This window comes from Glandiceps talaboti, chromosome 12 (genome assembly GCF_964340395.1).
Source record: "Glandiceps talaboti chromosome 12, keGlaTala1.1, whole genome shotgun sequence".
NCBI lineage: Eukaryota > Metazoa > Hemichordata > Enteropneusta > Spengelidae > Glandiceps > Glandiceps talaboti.
Window position 1 is genome coordinate 6,984,372 of NC_135560.1, and position 22,935 is coordinate 7,007,306.

Genomic DNA, 22,935 nt, shown 5'->3' on the forward strand with positions numbered 1-22,935 from the left:
ACAGTCACTGGCAGTCACATCCATACCTGTATACCATGTCAGGTACAGTCGCTATTACTTATCATGGGCCGGCTGCCTCTTCTTTGCCACTACAGAAGGGGTGGCCTCACTAAAACCACCTGAAATATTCCTGAAAAAAAGTTGCAATGTCCACGAGGGACACTTGCATGAAAAGGCACGAGGTGCCATACTGTCCGCGAGGGACACATATATGCATACGCACAAGTCAAGGTGCCGTATGGTCCGCGAGGGACATGCTTACGAATTGGCACGAGCCAGTGTGCCATATATGCAGTCCATGCCAAAAAAATGTGAATTACTTTCGTTTATAGGGAGCATGGACTGCAAGCAATTGTAGTCCGAGAGGGACCTACCAGTAAGTACCCAAACCCATTCATGATATTATGCCACGATGCTTGCTAAGTGATGTACACATTTGGGGTGTGGCTAGCATAATAATGTATGCACGTGTCTGTGTGTTCACAGCCTGTGAAACAGCCGGCTGAGCTACAGCAAAAGTTAGAAGAACTGGAAAAGGCCGTCGCAGGGAATGCATCCGTAGAAGAAGCTCTGCAGAAAGTAACAGAGTTGGCACATAAAATATACGAGTCAAGATCACTATTTCTACACGATCTTCGAGTTGGCTGTTGGTAGATCAAACAATGAAAAGTGCACACCCAAAACTTGGGAGATTTCGAACAGTACTAGCACAGTTCGAAACGAACGACTTCGGCAACGGTTCCGGTCATCTCATCTTGTTACTTTTAAGTAACAAAGAAGAGGGAGAAATCGCCGCAACGGTCGCAAAATTCATAAAGCTGCCCACAACCTCCCAGAGATACACACCTTGTCGTCCTCCGCAAAGACCCGCTTCGAGTCAAAAGTTGCCAATGGATAAAATGCTTAGTATGTGCAGAGCATATGGCCACTACACCAGAGACTGTAAACAAAAGAAAACGTAATAACTAAGGAAGGCTAAATATTGAGAAAAAAAATTAAATATTAAAAAATACAGATAACCACATATGTCTTGTGAGTTTTTCCCACAGTAAGCGAACCATTGTGGGAGCCCTTGTTACGTAAGTACCCTTAGACAGGGGGTGACTATAAAAATCCTCGGTCTACCTATAGGCAATAGATATAGCCTGCCTACATAAAACCTCGATCAACTTATTAAAGTGTTTGTAATTTATGGATTGGTGATGGATAGTGGGAAGTGGTGATAGATTAATCGAAATTTGAAAAATCTAACTGGGGTTACTCTTTTAACAAATCATAATTTTCATAGAGATATTTTCTAGGCGGCTCTAGGGGTCTTACTGTCCTGCCGGGTATTTACATGATAGAGCTTCATTCAGTATACCAACAGAAGCGGAGGGGTGGGTCGTTATTGACCCTGGACATGATCTACTAACGGCACTAGGGTCGTATCACTCTCTCCCCTGTCGCTCAATGTACAGACCCCTACCTCGATCAGTCCACTACTTATCAGTTGTACACTCAGCTACTATACCCACGTGACCATGGCCCGAAGGATTCTGTATATTCACTTTTGCCCAATGGAAAAAAATGTTCAGGTGATTATTCTCCGAAAGTGGTCAACACGTTTATGGAAATTGTGCATTGTGTTTTGAACACATCATTTCGTAACGATTTCCTTATACATATGTTATGTTTATAACTTGACGTATAAAAACAAAAGTAAACAATACTTAACGAAATGGTGGCGCATATCATGACTTGGTAGGATGCTGTGTAAATTTTATCTGACTGATGTTCACGCATGGTTTTCTCTGCATCATCTCCTCTATCTAGACATCGATGTTACCCGTTCGGCAATCGTAGAACAAATGACCGATTATGGCGTCAGCGACGTCTGTTTTATATAAACCATGAGTTGCCAAGGAAAATAGAACACAGATGTAGAATATTAGAACGTTCTTAGTTCTTAGTATCTTAGTAAGTCACGTGTCACAAATCATGCATTCTGATTGGTGTACCGATATGTAGTCGCTTATTTTTCGATGACGTCCTCTAGTAGTCTAGTAACGATATCGACAATTATTACACGTCCAATGGAATGTGTGTAAAAACAAAAGTATAATACTTAACAAATTTGGTGGCGCATGACATGACATGGCAGACAACTTTTTGTAAAGATGCGACTAATTATGTCCTTTGCATCATCCCACTGAAAGGAGTAAGCGAGCGATGTTGCCTGTTCGGCGATTGTAGAACAAATGACTGATTGTGGCGCCTGCGTCTCTTTTATGTGAACTAGAAGTTGTCATGGAGAATGGAATCGAAGTGTAGAATATTCGAACGTTTCGTACAATAATCTTAGTGCGTCATGTGTCACGAACTTTGCATTCTGATTGGCGTGCCGATATTTCGTTCATTTTTCCACAGAAAGGTTTATTATTTAGTTTTGATAATATCGCAGTAATTCGATGTATGGTAATCAGATGTTACACGCAGTTGCAAGAGCGAACTTTTCGGCGATTGTAGAACAAATTACTGATTATGGCGCCTGCGTCTCTTTTTTGCCTTCCCACCTGTGTAATACACAATCCCGTTTGAATCTCGCGCTTTCGATTGCCAATCAGGGCAGGATGAGCGTTACGTTGACAGCTGCACACACTGGAGGAATTGAAGCGTGCTCATTGGTTGTGAAAACCTTACAATATTGTCGACATTCAATGGGATTGTCTATTACACAGGTTCAGATGTGGGAAGGCGGCGATCAGAACAAAACAAACGACACAAAACGATGGAAATAGAGGTAAATAAAGCCATCTAGCCGCTTTCACCACATCAGATTTTAATCAGATTGCCCTGCTACGTACATGTAACAGCGTGCCGATCGTGAAGCAAATATCCCGTAATGACACGTTTGGGAATATCCCACGATTTCAAAGACAAATCAGATCAAAGAAAAGTTATGATAATGACACAATACCAGTACTTGTTTTGAACTTTGAACTCTTTAATGCTTACTTTCTGGCTACAAAGCAATATCATCTAGAAGTTGTAAATATTCACATCACAAAATTTCAAAATTTAACTATACATTCAACATTCATTTGAATACACTCCTCAAATACTTCTCGAGATACTGTTAATATCGTTTGTGAACGCTTGTCGTCCCCTCCATAATCTACCATGGTCTTTCGAAAGAGTCACTCACTAAATTTTAATTCTCGATGCACTGCTCAAGTTCAAGTTCACATTCCAGTTTCATCAGATATACCTCTCTATAGAATTGGATAATATTATTTCAGCGGTACAATAGTAGTTGAAGATGCAAGACTCATTCTACTGCCGATAAAAGTATTCTGCATCAGTATTTTGAGAAGTTGTTGATTCAATTCATAATTGAACAGTGTTCACACTTTAGCAAACTATGTGGGCTGAGATATTAATGTGGCTTCTCCGTCAATTTAAACGCGTTTCAGGTACCGTTTGCCGACGATGTCCACTCCAGGCTTGGTCACCGTAACTATCATGGTATCACCCGTCACTTCGCGACTTTCGGTCGCTGTTCCTCTGATGACGAGTTTGCCTCCTTCCTCTGTTGCAGTGACGGTTTCTTTGACTCCAAGATGCGGCATGTCCATTTCGAAAGGCACACCCATTTTGAATGACACTTCCTTGGTTTCGCCTTTTACACTGACTTTTATCGTTAAAGTGTCGCCTGCTTTACTACACTGCAGTATAGAGTTCAGTGTTGCTGCAGTTTTGGCTTTGTCGGCAGGTATTCCAACTGCTAGGAGAAACTGCTCGAGGTTCTCTTCTCTCTCGTACTTCCAGGTACCAATGTAAGCCATTGTGGTGGAGTCAGTTAGCGGAGAGTGTCCGATTTTGACAGTACAAGCGTTGAAATCTTCACTTTTTCAGATCGCAGAACAGATCAGAGAGATATGAATGAGGACAGAAAAACCTCAAATATATAGACAAAAGTACGTCATTTGGACAGACTTGATAGGCCAGGAAGGACCTATATTAACCCTGCACTGGTTAAAATTTTACATTTGGCGTACCGTGGTCGGAACCATGGTGTTCTGTATACACATCATAAACTTAACAAATCAATGCTTGCCTTGTTGCTCGCGGATCGGCCTCACAAACTTTAATCTGTGTACATGCATGGACGTATATAATAGTTTTAATAAATACAGACAGCAGAGCTAGACAGCTTGTGTCACGTCTAATGACGTTATAAATACCAGTGCGATGCTGTATGTGTATGTGTATAGTAATATATGGAAGGAGGGGAGAGCAACGTTAGTTTACTGGATATTTTTCTACCAACTGCATTTTGACTCTGAGCAAGTTTACCACTGATTAGACTCTTGTATGTACATTCATTATACGATATCAATAACTTATCCAATATTATCTTGCAAATTTAATGTAAGTTTTGCTTGTAAGTAAATCCAAAGTCACATTAGAAAATAAAATGGACATTTTATTAGCACATACTAGTAATCTGGTCTAGAGTTCGGCACAATCACACTGTGACATTCAGCAACCGTATCCTTACAGACGTCAATTGAAAGCTTTATTCCGAGTTCCTCTGGATGTATTTCAGTTTTGTAGCTTACTACTACGCATGTCTAACAGGCAGATTATTACAGGAATAGTCCAACTCTATTATAAAGTCGACGCCGTGTTTGTTTCTTCTCACTATATTTCAGTGCTTACATTTTTTTAGCGTGCAGCCATCCCAAATGCTGTTGGAAAACTATGCGAATTACAGCGTTAAATCTAGTTTTAGGAATTCACATTCGGATTCTCAGACCGGAGAGCGTATGTCCTGTCTTGTGCCAGGTTCGTCGTGTTACATCATATCAGGGGTTGTACGCGCCTCGCAGATTTATCTTTACAACGGATTACTTGTTTTTCCTACAATAATTAATCTAAATTAGTGAGCTTTCCTGTTAACAGAGTCATTTTGACAATCTGTAACGTTATTACATTGATTAATGAATAAATTTATGGCAGATTTGTATCTTATTAAGGTTCCTAATTATCAGAATCCTCTGCTACCCAGACCAGTGTTTGTGTATAGCCTGTCAGTGTATCCATGTAGTATAATAACACTTCACTTGGTAGAAATTTATCATTATTTGCCATGATTATGCAAACGCTTACGACATCAAGTTGTCTGTTTACAAAACCGTACGTGTCTCGCGTTTTCTCGACACCCTTTTAGGATGTTTACACAGTCACATTCTACAGAATGATACAGATATAGATCGCAGCCAAGTCTCACAATATCAAAATTATATTATATTATATATATATATATATATATATATATATATATATATATATATATATATATATATATATATATATATATATATATATATATATACATATTGCGCTCTGCCACTGCGGTATAGAGCACTGTCTTAGCAGATTGACACTCTCCGAGTTATATATATATATATATATATATATATATATATATATATATATATATATATATATATATATATATATATATATATATATATATATATATATATATATATGTGTGTGTGTGTGTGTGTGTGTGTGTGTGTGTGTGTGTGTGTGTGTGTGTGCGTGCGTGTGTGTGTGTGTGTGTGTGTGTGTGTGTGTAAAATGTCTATGCTGTAGTAAACATGTCGTCTGATGATCGCAACAGCGTGAAACAGTGTGTAACGGCTCCTGTGTATCTTGCTTGATACTGATATATATATATATATATATATATATATATATATATATATATATATATGTGTGTGTGTGTGTGTGTGTGTGTGTGTGTGTGTGTGTGTGTGTGCGTGCGTGTGTGTGTGTGTGTGTGTGTGTAAAATGTCTATGCTGTAGTAAACATGTCGTCTGATGATCGCAACAGCGTGAAACAGTGTGTAACGGCTCCTGTGTATCTTGCTTGATACTGATATATATATATATATATATATATATATATATGTGTGTGTGTGTGTGTGTGTGTGTGTGTGTGTGTGTGTGCGTGCGTGCATGTGTGTTTATAAGTAGTAACACGGCAATAGTATGCTTTTGTTTCTTATTCTTTGTTGTTGTTGCTGTTGTTGTTGTTGTTGTTGTTGTTGTTGTTGACGTTATCATCGTTATTGTCATGGGTATGAATATCAAAGATTTACACATGTAACGACGAGACACCTTTCAAACCGAAGCAAATCTTGCCTTCATCGACTAAACAGACCGATTAAATCAGAACATCACATCACATACGTACACCCACCTAAACCTTTTTGCCCAGTCAGTCTTCAAACTAACTCATTACAAACGTGATTAATAACATTTGATTTGATTTCATATTCTCAGTCTATCCCACTTTGTTATCCTATCAATAAACATTTGTTATACATGTATAAGCAAGTAAGTGTTTCTGCTGTAAAAGTTCAAATCAGGGTCTTTTAATATATATGTATATTTATACAGGTGTCCCACACATTCTTAATGTGTTCTCCAAATTGTTATACCGCTTGGTTTTTACGTGTAATTTACCATCTTTGATGTGCTGCTGTCATGGTAGATTAGATTACAAATCTGACGACGTGACGATTGCTGAATATATCGACTACGATTGTCAACCGTCTGGTACTAAGGGAAACATCCGTATTTTCCAGCCGTGTAAAGGGCGCCCTCACACTTCGGTCAACCCCTCCAGAACGACATGGTGTATCTTACAGTCTATATAGATAAAGAATAACTCGCTTTCTTCTAATGTTGTCTCGCTCGTAAATAAAATGTATGTATGCCCAGTAAAGTGTTCAACATATATCGCTAATGGTAGTATATGTGTAAAATGCTGACATGAAAAATACCCTATGCTAGCGAGGATAATTTGAGCGTACCAGACCATGAAGGTATAATCTCCCATTATACCTCCATGACCAGACATAACAGTGAACACATCAGCTTGATATTTCATCCTGTTAATCCCACCAAGTAGTTGTCATGGTAACAGTTTGTATACGGTAGTCTATATTACTGTTATATCAATGTTTAAGGATTGAAGACAACAGTAAAAAGATTTGTCGTTTTCATCACGAATTATTGTCCGGATACGTGGCAGACAATTCATTTATTGAGAAACAAATCAAATAGACAAAGTGTCAAGGACTGAAATGTGCCGAAGATACAGCGAATTTCATAATACCGTGCAGCTTTTCTGTTTGATACAACCACGCAAAAAAAAACAATAAGAAACTAGACATGCTACACTTTATAGATAGCAAGGTTGAATGTGTACAGTTTCTTGCTTCATTTTGTCTAAGTGAAATGAACTATTCATGCCACAATACAGACATGCTACACGATAGTTTAGCTGAAAAATCTGTAGCTGTAGACGCGCATCACGCCGTCTGTTTGAGCTTGGAAATGCAGACCCGGGAAGGATGAACGTGCTGAAAAACAAAACAAATTGCATTTGTCCTGAGGGCGCCCTCTCAAAGAACGTCATAACCAATCTTCATCACTTGCCTTCAATGCATCACGTGACCATCGCCTGCGCATACTCTATAGTTCAGCGAGTTAACAGAAGATTTTAATATATACCCCTGGAGGATCTCAGCGTCCTCACATCCCGTATACGTAGCCCTTGAAGAATCAACTACGCATAGATATGGAAGAAAAGGGTGCTACCAAGGAGCTTCGAGAACGGCTTTCAAAAATCCTTGATGTGAACACACCGAATGAGGAGGTCATTGGAGCCTACGACGACTGGGCCGAGACTTATGACAAGGTATAAATCTTAGTAGAGTCTTTCAACAATGCAGGCAGTCAAAATTGGTAGATATAGTCACGTGTTCTACATGGAATCAAGTAACCAGTAACGCACGTTTCAATTATATCGTTATCGAAATATTAAAATCTCTACGACCTAACGTAACGTGACCTCAGGACCGGGATCATATGGGCTGTGACATACTTTTCGACACCTGCCATACCGTTCGTGATGTCTTTATGTGTACAGACCAAATTCTGTTTGTTGAGTCTATAATACTTTGACAACATTTAATATCTATGACAGGTATTTTTTATCGATTATAATAATTTATATAGCTTGACAGTCCATTGACAGACGGACGGACAGACGGACAGACAGACGGACGGACGGACAGACTATACATCTCACATATACAGCTATACTTTTCAGTTCAAAATCACTTGTTAGTTGTATTCCTAAGCTAGCGGGACAAACATATCATCTAAAATTAATGCTTTCAACAAACTATTTTTGATCTGCGTTGTATCCTGATTGATTATCAACATTGCATTCTACCACATTATCGTCGAAATCTCAGAAATTCATAATAAAATTTCGAGCCTCGGTAAGGAAGCCTTCAGTATTTACAAGGGGAGGGCCGAACACACGGTCTATTAAGTAAAACATGACCCCCCCCCCCTATTCTCCATTTGTAAAAAGTGGCCCTCCCCTTTGTCCCATTTTGTAAAACATGACTCTCCCCATGACAATTGCATACTCTGAACGTTAATCAATATTCCCATTATATGTAAACATACAAATTAAATTATTTTGACGAGATAAAGCAATATTTGTACATATAAAGTGACAAAACAGTAAAAGAGTGGTTAGTTACCTTTCTCTTATAATCATACACAATCTAGTTAGTATCTAAAACGTGTTTTTCATGTTGTGCATACTCTGCCTGATCTGGTCACTTCGTCTTGTAAAAGTTCCCTGATATCATCATTATCACCTTCATCGTCAGTACTTCCATTATCAGTGTCACTCTAATCTGACTCACTGGTACTACTTGAGTCAGTACATGTATCACCGCCCGTGTTCTCTATGACGTTCAAAACTAAGTCATCATCATCATCATCATCATCGTCGTCGTCGTCGTCGTCAATCATCATCACTACTACCATCACCATCATATTTTAACAACAACATTCACGGACAGTGTGAGTGCTAAGGTGAGATGGTACACTCAACAAAATGCATCGTTTTATTAAACAATATTTTTGTATTTTGGCATGTAAAGTACTCGTAAAAATAAATGTTGAGTTCTCATTTCACTTTTACATCTCAAAATACACAAAACAAATTGACAATAATTGAATCTTCAGTTTGGTCACAAAACTACGGAATGTAAAATGTGTCTCTCCCCAAACATTGTAATGCAATATATGACCCTCCCCCAAGAACAGGTTTGTAGAATGTGACCCACCCCTCGATTCTCCCCCCCCCCCGCCTCCTTGTAAATACTGAAGGCTCCCTAATATTTTCCACTCTCGTCTCTTGGCCCGGGGGGGGGGGGCATTCTTCTGTTGACGTAGATAGGATGTTTTCATTTCCTTTTTGGTTTAGTACTGTAGTAGAAAGGCAATACTTTGACATTGAGAACGTAGTTTTTTAATGTAAACTTATCGTTCGCTGTGTGTCATTTGGATCAAAAGATATTTCAATTTGTTTTCTGAGTGTTTTACTTCGTTTGAACTTTGTTTGTTCTTTCTCACTCTCTCTCTCTCTGTCTCTCTCACACACACACACACACTCTCTCTCTCTCTCTCTCTCTCTCTCTCTCTCTCTCTCTCTCTCTCTCTCTCTCTCTCTCTCTCTCTCTCTCTCTCTCTCTCACACCATTTTGTTCTGCTAAATAGGACCAGTTACAACATGGCTATGGTGCCCCGTTTTTAGCTAGCGATGTCCTACGAGATATGGTACCCGACAAAAATGCATACATATTGGATGCTGCTGCGGGTACCGGCTTAGGTGGCGAGGAGGTAAGAAATTAAGAATACCAAAATGTCACAAATTTGATACTACCGACTAGATAGCACTGAAACATTCGAGCTTCCCGTGAATTTTGCAATACCTATCTTACGAATATATATATATATATTATAACTATTTGATTTACTGCATCTCTACCTTTCCTTCTCCTCGTTCACCTTTAGTTGAAGAAGCATGGCTACAACAACCAGGATGCCCTAGATCCTTCAAAGAACCTGCTTGCTATAGCTGAGCAAAGACAAGTCTATAAAAGAACGATATGCGACAAATTAGGAACTAATCGTCTAGATATTGATCCGGGTAACACATTATATTTACACCTCATTTATATATATATAATCAGTTGTTGGTTTTTACAAAGTAACTTTTACATTTCTGGCATACGAAAGTGATAGGAAATGGCAGAATTACTTACATAGTCGGATTTGGATTTTTAAACAAACATTTCTATCGTAGTTTTTTCGATTGACAATTTACTGTCGAGGTATTGATAAATAACAATTTTGAGTGGTCTGACAACAAAAACGTTCAGCTCAGTTCCTTGCACTTATTCTCTTTCTTGGGAGGAAGTTGTTTTGGTTTTTTACTTCTCTTGCGAAACATTCTCGCGAGACAGAACCATTCTTAAGCTCTCGTGCAACATTCTCGCGAGACAGAACAATTCTTTCGCCGTCGTGTAACATGCTCGCGAGGCAGAATAATTCTACCACTGTCATGAAACATGTTCGCTCGCTAGAGTAGTTTCTTCCGCGAAACAAGTACGTTTCGGTTTGACGATTTACTATTGCATGCACACATTTATTACGACTGTAATTTATTCTATGGTTGGTATGATTTCAGATGATTTTTTTTTTGATAAATCATTGAACTCTATCACATAAACTCTGGTATTATTTCAGATTACTACGATGCTGTAACATGTGCAGGTTGTTTTGTACCAGGCCATGTGCCGCCTGATTGTTTGCCAGAACTAGTAAGAATTGTGAAACCAGGTTAGTTTCCATGTATAACAATTTCAGATTTATGCCCTTCCATGAAAAGTCATATTTGACCATGTCTTTCCATCCGGGGTAAATCTTGGGCAGAGGATGTGCAAATGTGGTGACTATGAGACGAAGTTCCACCTTTGACTTAATTTACCCCCGCCGATCTATATCTCTCCCCTGGGGGCTGTAGACAGTCAAAAGTGGTACTGCATATCGTACTACCCAGGTGGTTAGCTGGGTCACAAGTATGGTAAAGGTTGGCTAAAGGTGGGGGAATAAGCCTGTCACGACAACACTTATGGTTATCCCAACTGTATACATAGCTGCGATTTGGCGATTACAGAATGACATCAAACTTAACCGATATACTGTGGGACAACATTAGACAACATATGCCGAGACACGAAAAGTCTAATTTACCCACCACCCTTAATTGTTCCTGCGTACACGATTTATATAATAGAGGATATTGAAATTAATATTAATAAATATTTATAATTATCTATATTTTGATTTCAATTCAGGAGGTTACATCATCATAATCACACGAGAGCAATATTACAACGACGCTGACTACGGAGTAACGTTACGAAAGGCAATTCAAGGACTGGTTGATGCAGACCAAGTCACGGAAATCAAACGAGAGTTACGTCCAGGATATTACAAGGATCTAAAAACTGCATTTGTCATAATCTTACAAGTTTTATGTCAGTCTTCAATATGAAATGAATTTGTATATTATCGTTGATATTATCGCTGTACAATTTGTGAATATATTGATGTGTGCAATAAACTGTGGAATTAATCATACGTCGTGCGTTTATTATTACATGTAACTGTACTGCTTTCTATTCCATTTTCCGTTACTTCGAGTCGTGGTATGCAGTGAAATGCACCCAAAAAGCACATCGACATCTGTATGACCTCGACCATAGCTAATCTGTCGTAAAATCAAAGTGAGAGCAAAAAATGACGCAGATTCTAAAATGGCCTACGTATAGACGGTCTACCCCCCCCCCCCCGGGGTGGGGTCTACTATGGTCTCAAAGTCAACGATTTCTACGGGTCATATTGCTGCAAGAGTACGCCCTCGTGAGGAATAAACGTGCAAGGCATAGAGTTTTAATAGTAGCCTGTGAGATACGCCGTCAGCCCTGTCAGGCTAACCACTACTGTACTAATCTACCCAACATCACAAATAAGCAACCAGACTGGGTTGTAGCCAATCAAATATCGTTATGTTCTAATATGATTCAAACTGACCACGATGTCAGCCTCTCAATGGCGATTTCTAAGACCAGCCACCTAATCTTACGTAGACATAAGTTTCCAGCCGAAGTCTGGTATATTATCAAGTACAAACAATCAACAAGTATCACCATAAAAAAAAATTTCAAAAAAAAATTTCAAAAAAAAAAAAAAAGTATCACCATAACAACAATCGTTGTTAACATCAGAAGCAGAAACTATTTGATTTTTAATCTACATTATGATGACCTCTGTGTGAACTTCTAATCACAAGTTCAAGGCGTGACCTAAATCCTTTCATCTAACAGGCACAGTCCCATAGAATAGTGGAGACGATGAGTACTGGCTGGTACGAATGTCTGTATCTTTACAGACTAAGAATTTGGTTAAAGAAAACTCGGGAGCTGAGTCTGGAGGCCAACGTGGTCTCGAATCACACTTAACAAAGAGAGATAGCACTAAACTAACTTGAACTTGCCTCGAATACTAATTTCTACACACAGTCAATGTCCAACTTTAATCCCGTGGCACATCTGATTTTGTGAGTGAGTGAGTGAGTGAGTGAGTGAGTGAGTGGGTGGGTGAGTGAGTGAGTGAGTGAGTGAGTGAGTGAGTGGTCTGTTGTCATAATTTGTAACTTGCCAATAATTACATACCCGCAGTGTACATGTATCCTTTCAACTTTTTAGGTTATAATATTATTTACTCATTCAATTATTCTTACCTACAATGTTTTCATTTAACATTTTGCCTCTCCCCCAAGCAGCACATCTCCACTATCTATTGTCATCACTCGTTGTTTAGCAAGTGCTCTCATTTCAAATTGATGGGGGCGCTATTCAAAATGCCAAAACACAGTGCAAAGTGTCACAAGTTACCCATCTCACAAAAGTCATTATCGCAAACCAGAACTGTTATTACTTCCGATACACTTCGAAATAAAGACTCCGGCATCTTACGGCTGTCAAAGCCTGTTCTTACAGCACGATAATATATCAAACATATTGATGACACTGTGAACGTTCGTTTAAGGGGAGAGAGAGAGAGAGAGAGAGAGAGAGAGAGAGAGAGAGAGAGAGAGAGAGAGAGAGAGAGAGAGAGAGAGAGAGAGAGAGAGAGAGAGAGAGAGAGAGAGAGAGAGAGAGAGAGAGAGGGAGGGAGGGAGGGGGAGGGGGGGGAGAGAGGAATATATGGACACAGATGATTAGGTGACTAGGTAGGTGAATGGAGTCTGTAGCTGATTATGAAGGCATAGGTAGATAGATGAGATGATAATCAAATACTATAGAACCATTTTGATAGGGTTATCTTTCTTACATATCTTTATAATATTCAAGATGGTGTATTTATTATTCTCGCGAGTGTAACCGACAGTAAGGCACGTTGTCATGGTAGCAGTTACATGTCTAATGAGATCACACCATGACATTAATTATAATTATGTTATTCTAACTGATTCAAGGAGATAAGTCTGTGGTATCTATATTATCCCATGCAGATCTGCAGGGTATTGTGAGAATGAATGTTTGTCTGATTCAATGTTGGCTTATAGCCATCCACAACATGGTAACAAATCTATAACATGGTTGTTTTAACTTGCACCCATTTTAAAATGGCATAAATTGAGTTTATAGGCTTTTTACTCTGGTGAAAAACTTACATATAATCTGGATAATACTATTTTAGTACATTTTGTATAATCTTAATGTCGATTTAAGTCTCGATAGAGTCTTCTGCTATGGGCACAGTTGATGGTATACTGGGGGCTTCACCGATAGAGTTTTGCCGAAGCCGGTTTAATAGGAAAAACAAGACAGTTTGATTTTAGTATACAACAGAAATGATCCAAAGAACTACAACAAACTTTCCTTTACAAGTATCTTTGGTACAGCTCCTGGTTGCCCCACTTGTGATCCCCCCCTCCCTCTCTCTCCCCCCCCCTCTCTCTCTCTCTCTCTCTCTCTCTCTCTCTCTCTCTCTCTCTCTCTCTCTCTCTCTCTCTCTCTCTCTCTCTCTCTCTCTCTCTCTCTCTCCGTGCTCTGTCTAGCCATGGACTCCTCTGTTGTCTTTTTGTTCATCTCGCCATCTGACACTCTGTATTTCTGATAAAAGTAGACCACGACGATGTGGCCTATTTAATACAGACACTAATGCAGAATGTATAGATATCGCTAACGGATGCTAAATCAGATACTTCTTATTTGTTAAGTATGGCTGACACTGGCACTAGACGCCAAGACAAACACTTGCGTAAGTCAGAAGTAATTGAAATGACAACGACAAACAAAGAAACTAAAACATTGCAGATATTCAAAAGGTTATCTGTGTCTTACATAATATGCTACGGTAGTGCGGATTGCTGACAATCTTCCTCCCAGTACCTTGTAGGACTATAACATTGAACAGGTCATGGTTTACATAAAACTTATGGAAAATCGTTCGCCTTTACAAAATTTAACAGGCGGATGAAAAATATACAGTCTCCTGCTTCTAGTCAAACTTAAAAGTTTGTGTATAGTTTCTTCTCAAAGTTTTATTTAAAGAAGTCTGTCCTTTATAATTATTGTCTTTTTTTTTAGAAAAAGACAAAGAAAACAAAGCCGTAGGTTTATTATTACTGGTTGTCTACTTTAATATGTTCTTTTGTGTGTGTGAGCAACAAAGTAAATGAAAGTATACCGTAAGTAGAGACGCTATTAATGGAGTCTTACTAGGCCTGGTAAAGCCACTCGAAAACGAAAAGGGGGCTGACACAAAATGCGAGTGACGCTATTATGCATCACAGCCGTGACGTCTATTGCGTATGCAATGCTCAAGTTAGCTATTACGTTGCCAAAAAAAGGGGCAAAAACTATTAATTTTGTAAAGAATATAAATAAACTCGTAGTTAAACAGTTGAAAACAAAATGACTTTTGTCATGTTTTTTTTATGCCAGGTTCTAAAACATGGCTGCCGGACGTAATTTTCGACAAATTCCGAAGGTTTTTGTAGAATGCTGTTTCCATTAGAGCTTTTTGTTTGAACGGTTAACGCTTGACTATCTCATTCCCTCAAAGTACGCAATACATATTCAATTCAATTGTAGTGCAAGTTGCAAAGTATACATCTGAACTGTCAATCACTACCTTTCCAATTAAAACCATTTAAAACGCAAAAGAGGAGTAATTAAGTCTCGACGCGTGTTTTATTTTTCTGGCATGCAATCAATACAGTAGAGCCTCAGGCCATTTCCAGTTCGAGTTCACTTTTTGTCCTTTACCAAATGCAAGTATATCTGAAGTTGATTATCGTAAAACGACTTGTGAAGTTCTATCGCAATTGAAAAACGATTCGCCAACTTCAGCCTTGTACGATACATCGCAGGTATTTTTTTTGTGAAACGAGCTAAAAAAAATTATATATTACAATAGCAAAGACTTCAGGTATAGTAATATATCAGGCTTATGATTGTATATGTTTAACGGACCTGGCACATACTTAATATTGTTGGGTAGGAATGTTTACTTTTGTTTAAAGTGGGGATAACGATCAGTCATTTGATTATAATCACCGGATTGACTAGACACCAAAACGAGGGATGGAGACTTAAGTTCGTCTGCCATCGCTCCAATTACGTGGTTTGTGCGAGTGAAGGTACAACAGAGGTCAAAGATTAGGTATGATCATATTTGACTAAAGGATGCCAGGCCCGATGATAATAGAGCTAAGTCCGAACTACTAGATGAAACCCAGAGTTACGTAACCACAGGCCTGATTCCCAGGGGCGGATTAAAATAGACACTGCCAGGGTGAATGGTCACTTGGTGACCGAAGCATGAAAAGGTAGAACGTCCCTCTTGTAGTTGAAAGATAAAACTGATAGGAAATCCTGAGTTTGTTATAAACAAGGGGTTTCTAATTTAGGAGCGCAATAGAAAACTGTGAATGACAGAATCTACGTTGCCATGTGAACTGTTCAGTCATGCGTGATAATCAGCAACCATCGGGGCGATCAGCATCCAAATGAAATTCCTTAACCTGTCTAGCATCGGTTCATTCCTGCATATATTTGTTACGATAAGTCTACATAGCTAGGTTAATACATAGATCGATTGACTTAACTTGAAACTTGGAGAGGAGGGAGAGTGTTGGGGGGGGGGGACAAAGATAGATATAAAAGGGTGCACAGAGAACACAGGGGCGTTGGTTCATGATGTGCATGCCTGCATCTATGAGTATGACTTACATAGAACACTGCCACACTCTCCCAAAATTCACTGACGAAATGTCCACGAATGTGTACGAGTTAACAGTCGGGAGGGATACATTTTTCGGGAAAGAGTGTCCAGGCTAAAATAGCCCTTTTATTGGATCGAGTGTATGCAGAATAAACTTTCAATCGGTTTTGCATACTTTGATAAACTTACTGTCCCTTGTTTGTAGTTATAACACCAATGTATAGGGGCGTGTAATATTTCTTAGATTGCTGTTTTCCAGGTCTACAGGCTAGATATAACAACCCTTTGACTATATATTCCTACCTGTTCTTTCGACTAGTAGTATAGTGATTGATACATTTGTAGCAACAGGATTCGTACGATAAGTTCTTTAGAAAACGGCAATCTGAGCAATAATACGTCCCCCTGTGCACCAGTGTGGTCAAATGACAGACACGTATAAGTCAATGTGCTAGTCTGTTACTGTGTTGTGTAAACAGTTTTAACGACTTATGTATATCACTTAAGATATGGGATATGATATATCATACATAATTATTAGAGTCTTCACTTCACTGGGTCTGACAGCATGTCGCACCATAAAGCTATATTATAAAGCATATTACTTCAGTTGAAAACTAATATCAATGAGTTTAATATTTCCAGACATATACTTTTCTAAGTGATATGGAGAGAGAAATGTTGCTCTATTGAAAAGGAAAGGAATGTAGCAATGGATAAACATCTGTGACTTGTTAAATAGGCCAAAAGTAGCGTAATTATATCAATTTCATAAGAAATTATGAATACAACTGTGTTCTGCGTAAGACCACATGAAAGAACTGAAAAAGTGTAACTTAAGAGGAGATCTTTCTCAGCGACTTCCTTTGTCTGTGGGCCGACGTAGTAAATGCCAAGGGCTGGTAGATGACCAGGGTACATAACCCTGCATCATCAATTTTATGTTTGCCTTCCTCAGATCGTCCCCGACTTGGCCTCTTCAGGGTTCTTGACGACTGACAGTGCAGAGGAAGTATAACGTGGTCAGATGTTACAGAGCGTCCGTTGAGGTGCAGGCGATAGCGGAGCTGAATACAGATAATAGCTCTATCTTTTGTTAGCAGCCTTCTTCTGCTACCTGCGTGTAACTGATAGCCTCGTCATAGCGAAGACGACACTTCCTGTGCAGTGATTGGTCAACTTATTCCTCTATTGGTGGCTCACTGGGCAGACTTGGCAGTAGTCCCCTTCTGCTTTCGGACCATCCAACAAGTCCATTGTTTTTGTTCCTCCGTTGTAACTTAAGGCGTCAGGAATTTCTGTATTTATAGGAGACGTCAGGAATTTCTGTATTTATATATTACTTTGCTGGATCGTTGACGCTTATAGACTGGATACCACCAGGATCTGAACTTTACTGCACGACATGTGTTCAGTGACTGTGTGAGATTTTAGTAGTTCAGCGCGGGATTCATTGGACCAAGTTTTAGCTTTCTCGCACCGGGTGGAGAAGTGATTGTAAAAATATGGTGAGATTCTTTATGGGTAATTTGTTACTTTACACAATCATATTTTAGCAATTGTTGCCAGAGAACGGTTAAAAAGTGTACATGTTTATTATATTATATGGTCGAGGTCTACTTAAAGTCAATAGTGGATCCAAAGTTATGTATAGCTTAGACGTAATACCGTTCAAGACGTTCGTCTTTAGGTACTCCTTTACAAGAAGACCAGGGGGTAACAAGCGGAGGGAGCTATCATATGGGGGATTTTTTATAAACTACGGGGACATTGCATAGTATAGCTGGTAAGCTAAGGGAAGACGAATTCTCGTATCTGACCAACACTTTAAATGTTGATTCTAGTGCCCGTCAAGCGATGACTGTCTTTCTGTGTTTCTCCCCCATTCATTGGTAGGGTTGTAATAGGTCGCATGACAGATTGTACCAACAATGGCTTGTACACGTCTTTGTGGGCCTTGTACTGAGTTCTATTGTATTTGGACAGCCGAGAAACAGATTTGAACCAGATAGCAGTAATAATCAGCCGTTTTCGGTTTTAAATGGGTGAGTACAATGCTTAAAGTTGTCAGAAGTTTGGGAATCTTAATAGTAAAGTAATCGCTGATGTGGTAACTTTTGGAGTGTGTTGTGTAGACAGCCTTCGAGCGAGCACGTTCGTGCTATTTACAGTTTACGATTCGTGCCAGATGGGAAAACAGCGTCAGAAGCCTAAATACTCAGTACTACAGAAATCTTGGCCCTGGTTCAACACATTTCTACGCACTATTGTGCTATCTTTTACGCTCGATGGAGCGTACACATTGGGATCTCCACTCCCGAGTTGTGTTTGTTCAGAGCAAAACATTTTAAAACCGGGGTAGGCGAAGTTCTAGTTCGAACCTTTGAAATTAAATACAGAGAACCTTTCGGCAAGTTTGATTTGTGCGGTAAAGGGTAATTTGTTGACTCTGCAATCGCCAATAAAACACATCTGTATACGTCACGGCATAAAAGATATTGGTGTTAGGTATGTGCTGGGAGACCCGTTGGGAAAGCCTTGGAACGTAGGGGTCTGAAGGCCACTGGACGGACCAAGAAACCCCTTTAAAACTAAATCACACGAAGAAAATTTTAATTGCTCAGAAGCATGGAAGTTTTGACTGAATTCAGCATTTAACTGTTGCCTGTGACAAATAATCACCCAAGAGTATGCTCACGGGTAGGACTCAATCTCTGGCGCGGCTACATTCGAAGTTCACCAACATTCACCTGTTGATACTAGCCTCTACTGCGCACACACTTTGTAAACTTACGCCATGCGGGAACTTGCGACTCTTAGAAATGTTGTCCCCAGAAACGGAACACAGATATAGCCGTTTAATACGTTTTATGAAGTCAGGGCTGGGGTTGATTGTTGAAAACCGTTTTGGCGATTTCAGATTGTAAGTGGAATTAAAGAGAATCGCCCTTGACATGTCATTTCTTTGACCTTTGACCGCTGATATGTAGTGAACAATTGTATCTTAAATGTACAGAAGTCATTTATGTGGTCAGTTCTATAATGCGAATGATTAGTCGAATTTCGTTACAGGCTTTTGTCAGGATGGCGGGTTGAGGATATGTTGCGTTCACTGCCTGTTTCAAGCATGACAGGAAGTCGTCTTTTCATCTGCCTTTCCTACGCCTTTCCTCCAGACTGCTCTCAAATAGTCTATTCACGTTCCTCACACAAAGGGGTTGTTATCTTATCGCCAGAAATCACGGTACTCGTTTTCTCGTGTCTGCAAACATGTTAATAGCAAAGAAATACCATCGAATTAGTAAAGAGAGATCTTTGTATAGTGTTATCCATATCTAAACATTGTAATTGAATTTACATCAAAACATCAACGTCAGGAATAGCTGAAGTGGATACAGCTTTTTTTTGTGTGAAAGAAGTTTTCCTTTCTTACATTTTGTAAAAGTTTGCATTCCAGAAAGTTACTGTTCACTAAGAAATTTACATTGTAGACGCGAAGATTTAGTGGAATGGAATTGAATCGAATTGATTTGAATTTTGATGAATTGGAATGAATCTAGAGGAATTCGGTAATTTGAATGGAATTTCGACCAAGGACGTCGATATATAATCAGTTACGAATAGTTATTTTTTCCTAACCCCTCCATTTGTAGACGCATTTTATATACAAGTGCGTTTTTCAACTGTCGATTCTTGTGAGTGAGCTGCCGTCTGGCATCATCATTATCATCATCATCATCCATGCATCTGCAGTTTGAGATGCGGAGGAAAGTTAGAACTCAGGTAGGACGGGCAACGCGAGTCTGGTATATACAAATGTAATCACTAATCGTATCACCACCCACGAAGACAATTTTGCATTTCAATCACTTCGTAAATGGGAGGAGATTTAAATAAATTCTCCAAGATTTCCAACAGACAATTAGTAAATTGCACCTTCGGAAAAAAAATGAAACGAGAAAATGGAAGAGAGAAAGTGGAAACTTTGCAACCATATTAAACTTCAGCTCGTCTGGACACACCTCGCTAGCTCCAGTGTTTGCCTACGGCTCGAGACATTTTAATTATCGCCTCATTGTGTTGCTCTCTATATGCTCTGACTCTAGTCCCTCCTGGTGTTGTAAACAAAGTAACGAAAATGGGCAAATGTAAACATCGTTGGGAGATCACTATCAGACGGTGAATGGACAAGGACAGTTGCACCTGACATTACACGATATTTAGACACACGTACACTTATCTTCAAATAACACAACTCTTATGCGTTACAAAGCACCCACCATCGCACATACATACATACATACATACATACATACATACATACGCATTCACGTTCACTTGTATCATTTGTATCGTCAAGTTTAATACTCAGTAACGTTATGGGTTACAACTTCAGAAACACATACACGCACATAAACACGCAGGCAGGCACAGACAGACAGACAGACAGACAGACAGACAGACAGACAGACAGACAGACAGACAGACAGACAGACAGACAGTTACTGAAACTCTGAAGACCATGTAGAATTGAAGTGGGTTACTTGCATGGCTAGATCTGTTATCATATGCGTATGCAAGCAAAGCAAAACAGACAGACAGACAGACAGACAGACAGACAGACAGACAGACAGACAGACAGAACAGATTAAATGATACCGATTATTGTCATGGTCATTTGTCTGTTCTGGATCTGTCTAATTCGAATGTCAATATTGTGTATCTTAGTGAGATGGTAGTTCAAAAGTTTGCAGCTGGCGCAAAAAAAAGTTGTAAATCACATTCCTATTTACGCAAGGGAAGTCGTTTATCTTCCGTTTGAAAGCAGTCCAGTGAGAAGTTATGGGTTAGTTAGTTATTCTATGGTTCGATCTTTCTTGATTCCGCTTGCGGCGGACATTGACCCTCTAGTCTGAAGATAACTGTGGCACTGCGTTCCGATATACTAGTACTAGTGGCAATGAAATTAGAGGAAACATAATCGTAATAAGTTTATGTAAGTTTGTCAAGGTCGAAATTTGAAAGGTTACTTAGAATGATAATGTAGGGCCTAATAGCTCAATCTTTCCGGCAGTCATTGTTCTAGCGATTGCTTCGAGCCCTCTCTTAAAAAATCCCGATTTATAGACGCATTCACGTGTTTCGTTGTCTTGCACAAAAGAATCATGATCCCGATGCCACAGGTTAGATATGTCACCGGTTTGCCGGATTGTAAAGCTACCAGTGTCAATTTAGCCGTTACGCCAACCAATGCACACGTACAAGAGTTTCTGTTTTAAAGCGGGAGTTAGTATTTTTCAATGTATTCAGTCAGGGAGCCTAGCCCAAGTGGGGCATTTCTCACATACCGTATTAATGAAAGTTATAACGTATACTGTAACATACACAGTATTGATCTTGTAATCAGATTGTACTGATACCGTATTATTTGGGTAAACGCCATGGCTCTTTATAAACTTAAATGCTCAGTGACGTACCCCTGCTTGTAAAATGAGTAGAAGCAGGGACTCGATTCTGACATTGTCTGTGTTCCTTCTCTAGTAAATGGTATATTGTTAGTATAATCGAGCGCCAACTCAAGTTACACTGTCTGAACTAGCGTTCATGATGACGTTAAAAGTTATCAAAACTTGTCAAAGTAAAATGTGGCTATACTAGTATGTGTTATTGATTCTCATTTTTTTATGCAGCCATCAAAGTAGCTCTGAATTTTAATATACCCTACGGAATCTACTACAGTGGCTTCTTCTCATCCCAGAGCTACCTTCAAAGTGACTGATTCACAAACAGGGATGTCAACATCTTAGAGTTTGTTTTTCACAAACTTCAGGCATGGTTTGTTTACTTTACAGCGGTAAAACACCGGCATATATTATTATATATACAGGAAAGGGAACCGCAAACAGTTGACACCACGTGATTTACTTGTTCAATGTGTTTATTGTTATAATAAACGTTAGAACGCCACAGTTTAATCGATTAGTTCCGGAAGAATTACGAACAGCCATACGACTCATTCGTTTTTACGTTTTATTTACGTCATTTCAGTGCCAACGTTTGTGGATCCCGTATTTACTCTTATTGCTGCCCCGGATGGAGGTTGCATCCACAATTGAATAAATGCATTGTTCGTAAGTATTGACGGGCCAAATGGATGGTAGAAAGCAATATGTGATGTTGTGAAACAGATTGGAAGGTTTAATTGACGACAAATTGTGTGTGTGTGTGTGTGTGTGTGTGTGTGTGTGTGTGTGTGTGTGTGTGTGTGTGTTGTGTGTGTATGTATGTGTGTGTGCGTGCGTGCGTGCGTGCGTGCATATGTATGCATGTATGTATGTATGTATGTATGTATGTATGTATGTATGTATGTATGTATGTATGTATACCCGTATTGCGATATCATTTAGTACATGTAGCATGTATATACTAGCTGTCTGTATACCTAGTGACATCGGCTTGAATATTGACACAAAGTTAATGTTACAAAAGCCTAGACTGAATGTTTTGAAAACTCAAGTGTCGAACGCTCATCAATTAATTTCTTTGAGTTTTGTTCCATTGCTGATTTTTGTCATAGAAAATAAACCTCTGTAGCTAATGAACAACATTCAATCATAAATCTAGAAATAGGCGTGTTTCACTAGGCTGTGTGAAAGATATAAGATATGTTTTCATGCTTTTGTTTTTGCCTTTACCCCATCG

General features: G+C 39.2%; 3 protein-coding genes across 5 annotated transcripts in view; 2 read left to right on the forward strand and 1 right to left on the reverse strand.

Moving 5' to 3' along the window:
- Positions 1-3,440: 3,440 nt before the first annotated feature.
- On the reverse strand, positions 3,441-3,827 carry LOC144443670 (fatty acid-binding protein, intestinal-like). The gene has a single exon (XM_078133210.1). It carries the CDS (start codon positions 3,825-3,827, stop codon positions 3,441-3,443), a length of 387 nt encoding a protein of 128 aa, XP_077989336.1.
- Positions 3,828-7,555: 3,728 nt separating this feature from the next.
- Positions 7,556-11,491, forward strand: LOC144443671 (uncharacterized). Its single transcript, XM_078133211.1, has 5 exons — positions 7,556-7,762; positions 9,649-9,771; positions 9,946-10,081; positions 10,681-10,773; positions 11,292-11,491. The coding sequence occupies exons 1-5, from the start codon at positions 7,643-7,645 to the stop codon at positions 11,489-11,491; spliced, it is 672 nt and encodes a 223-aa protein (XP_077989337.1). The 5' UTR covers positions 7,556-7,642.
- Positions 11,492-17,437: 5,946 nt separating this feature from the next.
- Positions 17,438-22,935, forward strand: part of LOC144443346 (fibrillin-1-like) — a 75,004-nt gene continuing 69,506 nt past the window's right edge. For all 3 annotated transcript variants that reach the window (XM_078132802.1, XM_078132804.1, XM_078132803.1), the window contains exons 1-3: positions 17,438-17,741; positions 18,130-18,278; positions 22,282-22,364. In XM_078132802.1, the coding sequence (XP_077988928.1) occupies positions 17,739-17,741; positions 18,130-18,278; positions 22,282-22,364 (235 nt within the window). In that variant the 5' untranslated portion in view covers positions 17,438-17,738. The remainder of the gene's footprint in view (positions 17,742-18,129; positions 18,279-22,281; positions 22,365-22,935) is intronic.

Bases quoted from the DNA above. Each gene is read 5' to 3' on its own strand.
- LOC144443670 (XM_078133210.1), bottom strand. From the start codon at position 3,827: ATGGCTTACATTGGTACCTGGAAGTACGAGAGAGAAGAGAACCTCGAG.
- LOC144443671 (XM_078133211.1), top strand. From the start codon at position 7,643: ATGGAAGAAAAGGGTGCTACCAAGGAGCTTCGAGAACGGCTTTCAAAA. The intron at 7,763-9,648 runs GTATAAATCTTA...TCTGCTAAATAG, and splicing joins GGGCCGAGACTTATGACAAG to GACCAGTTACAACATGGCTA. The intron at 10,774-11,291 runs GTTAGTTTCCAT...ATTTCAATTCAG, and splicing joins AGTAAGAATTGTGAAACCAG to GAGGTTACATCATCATAATC.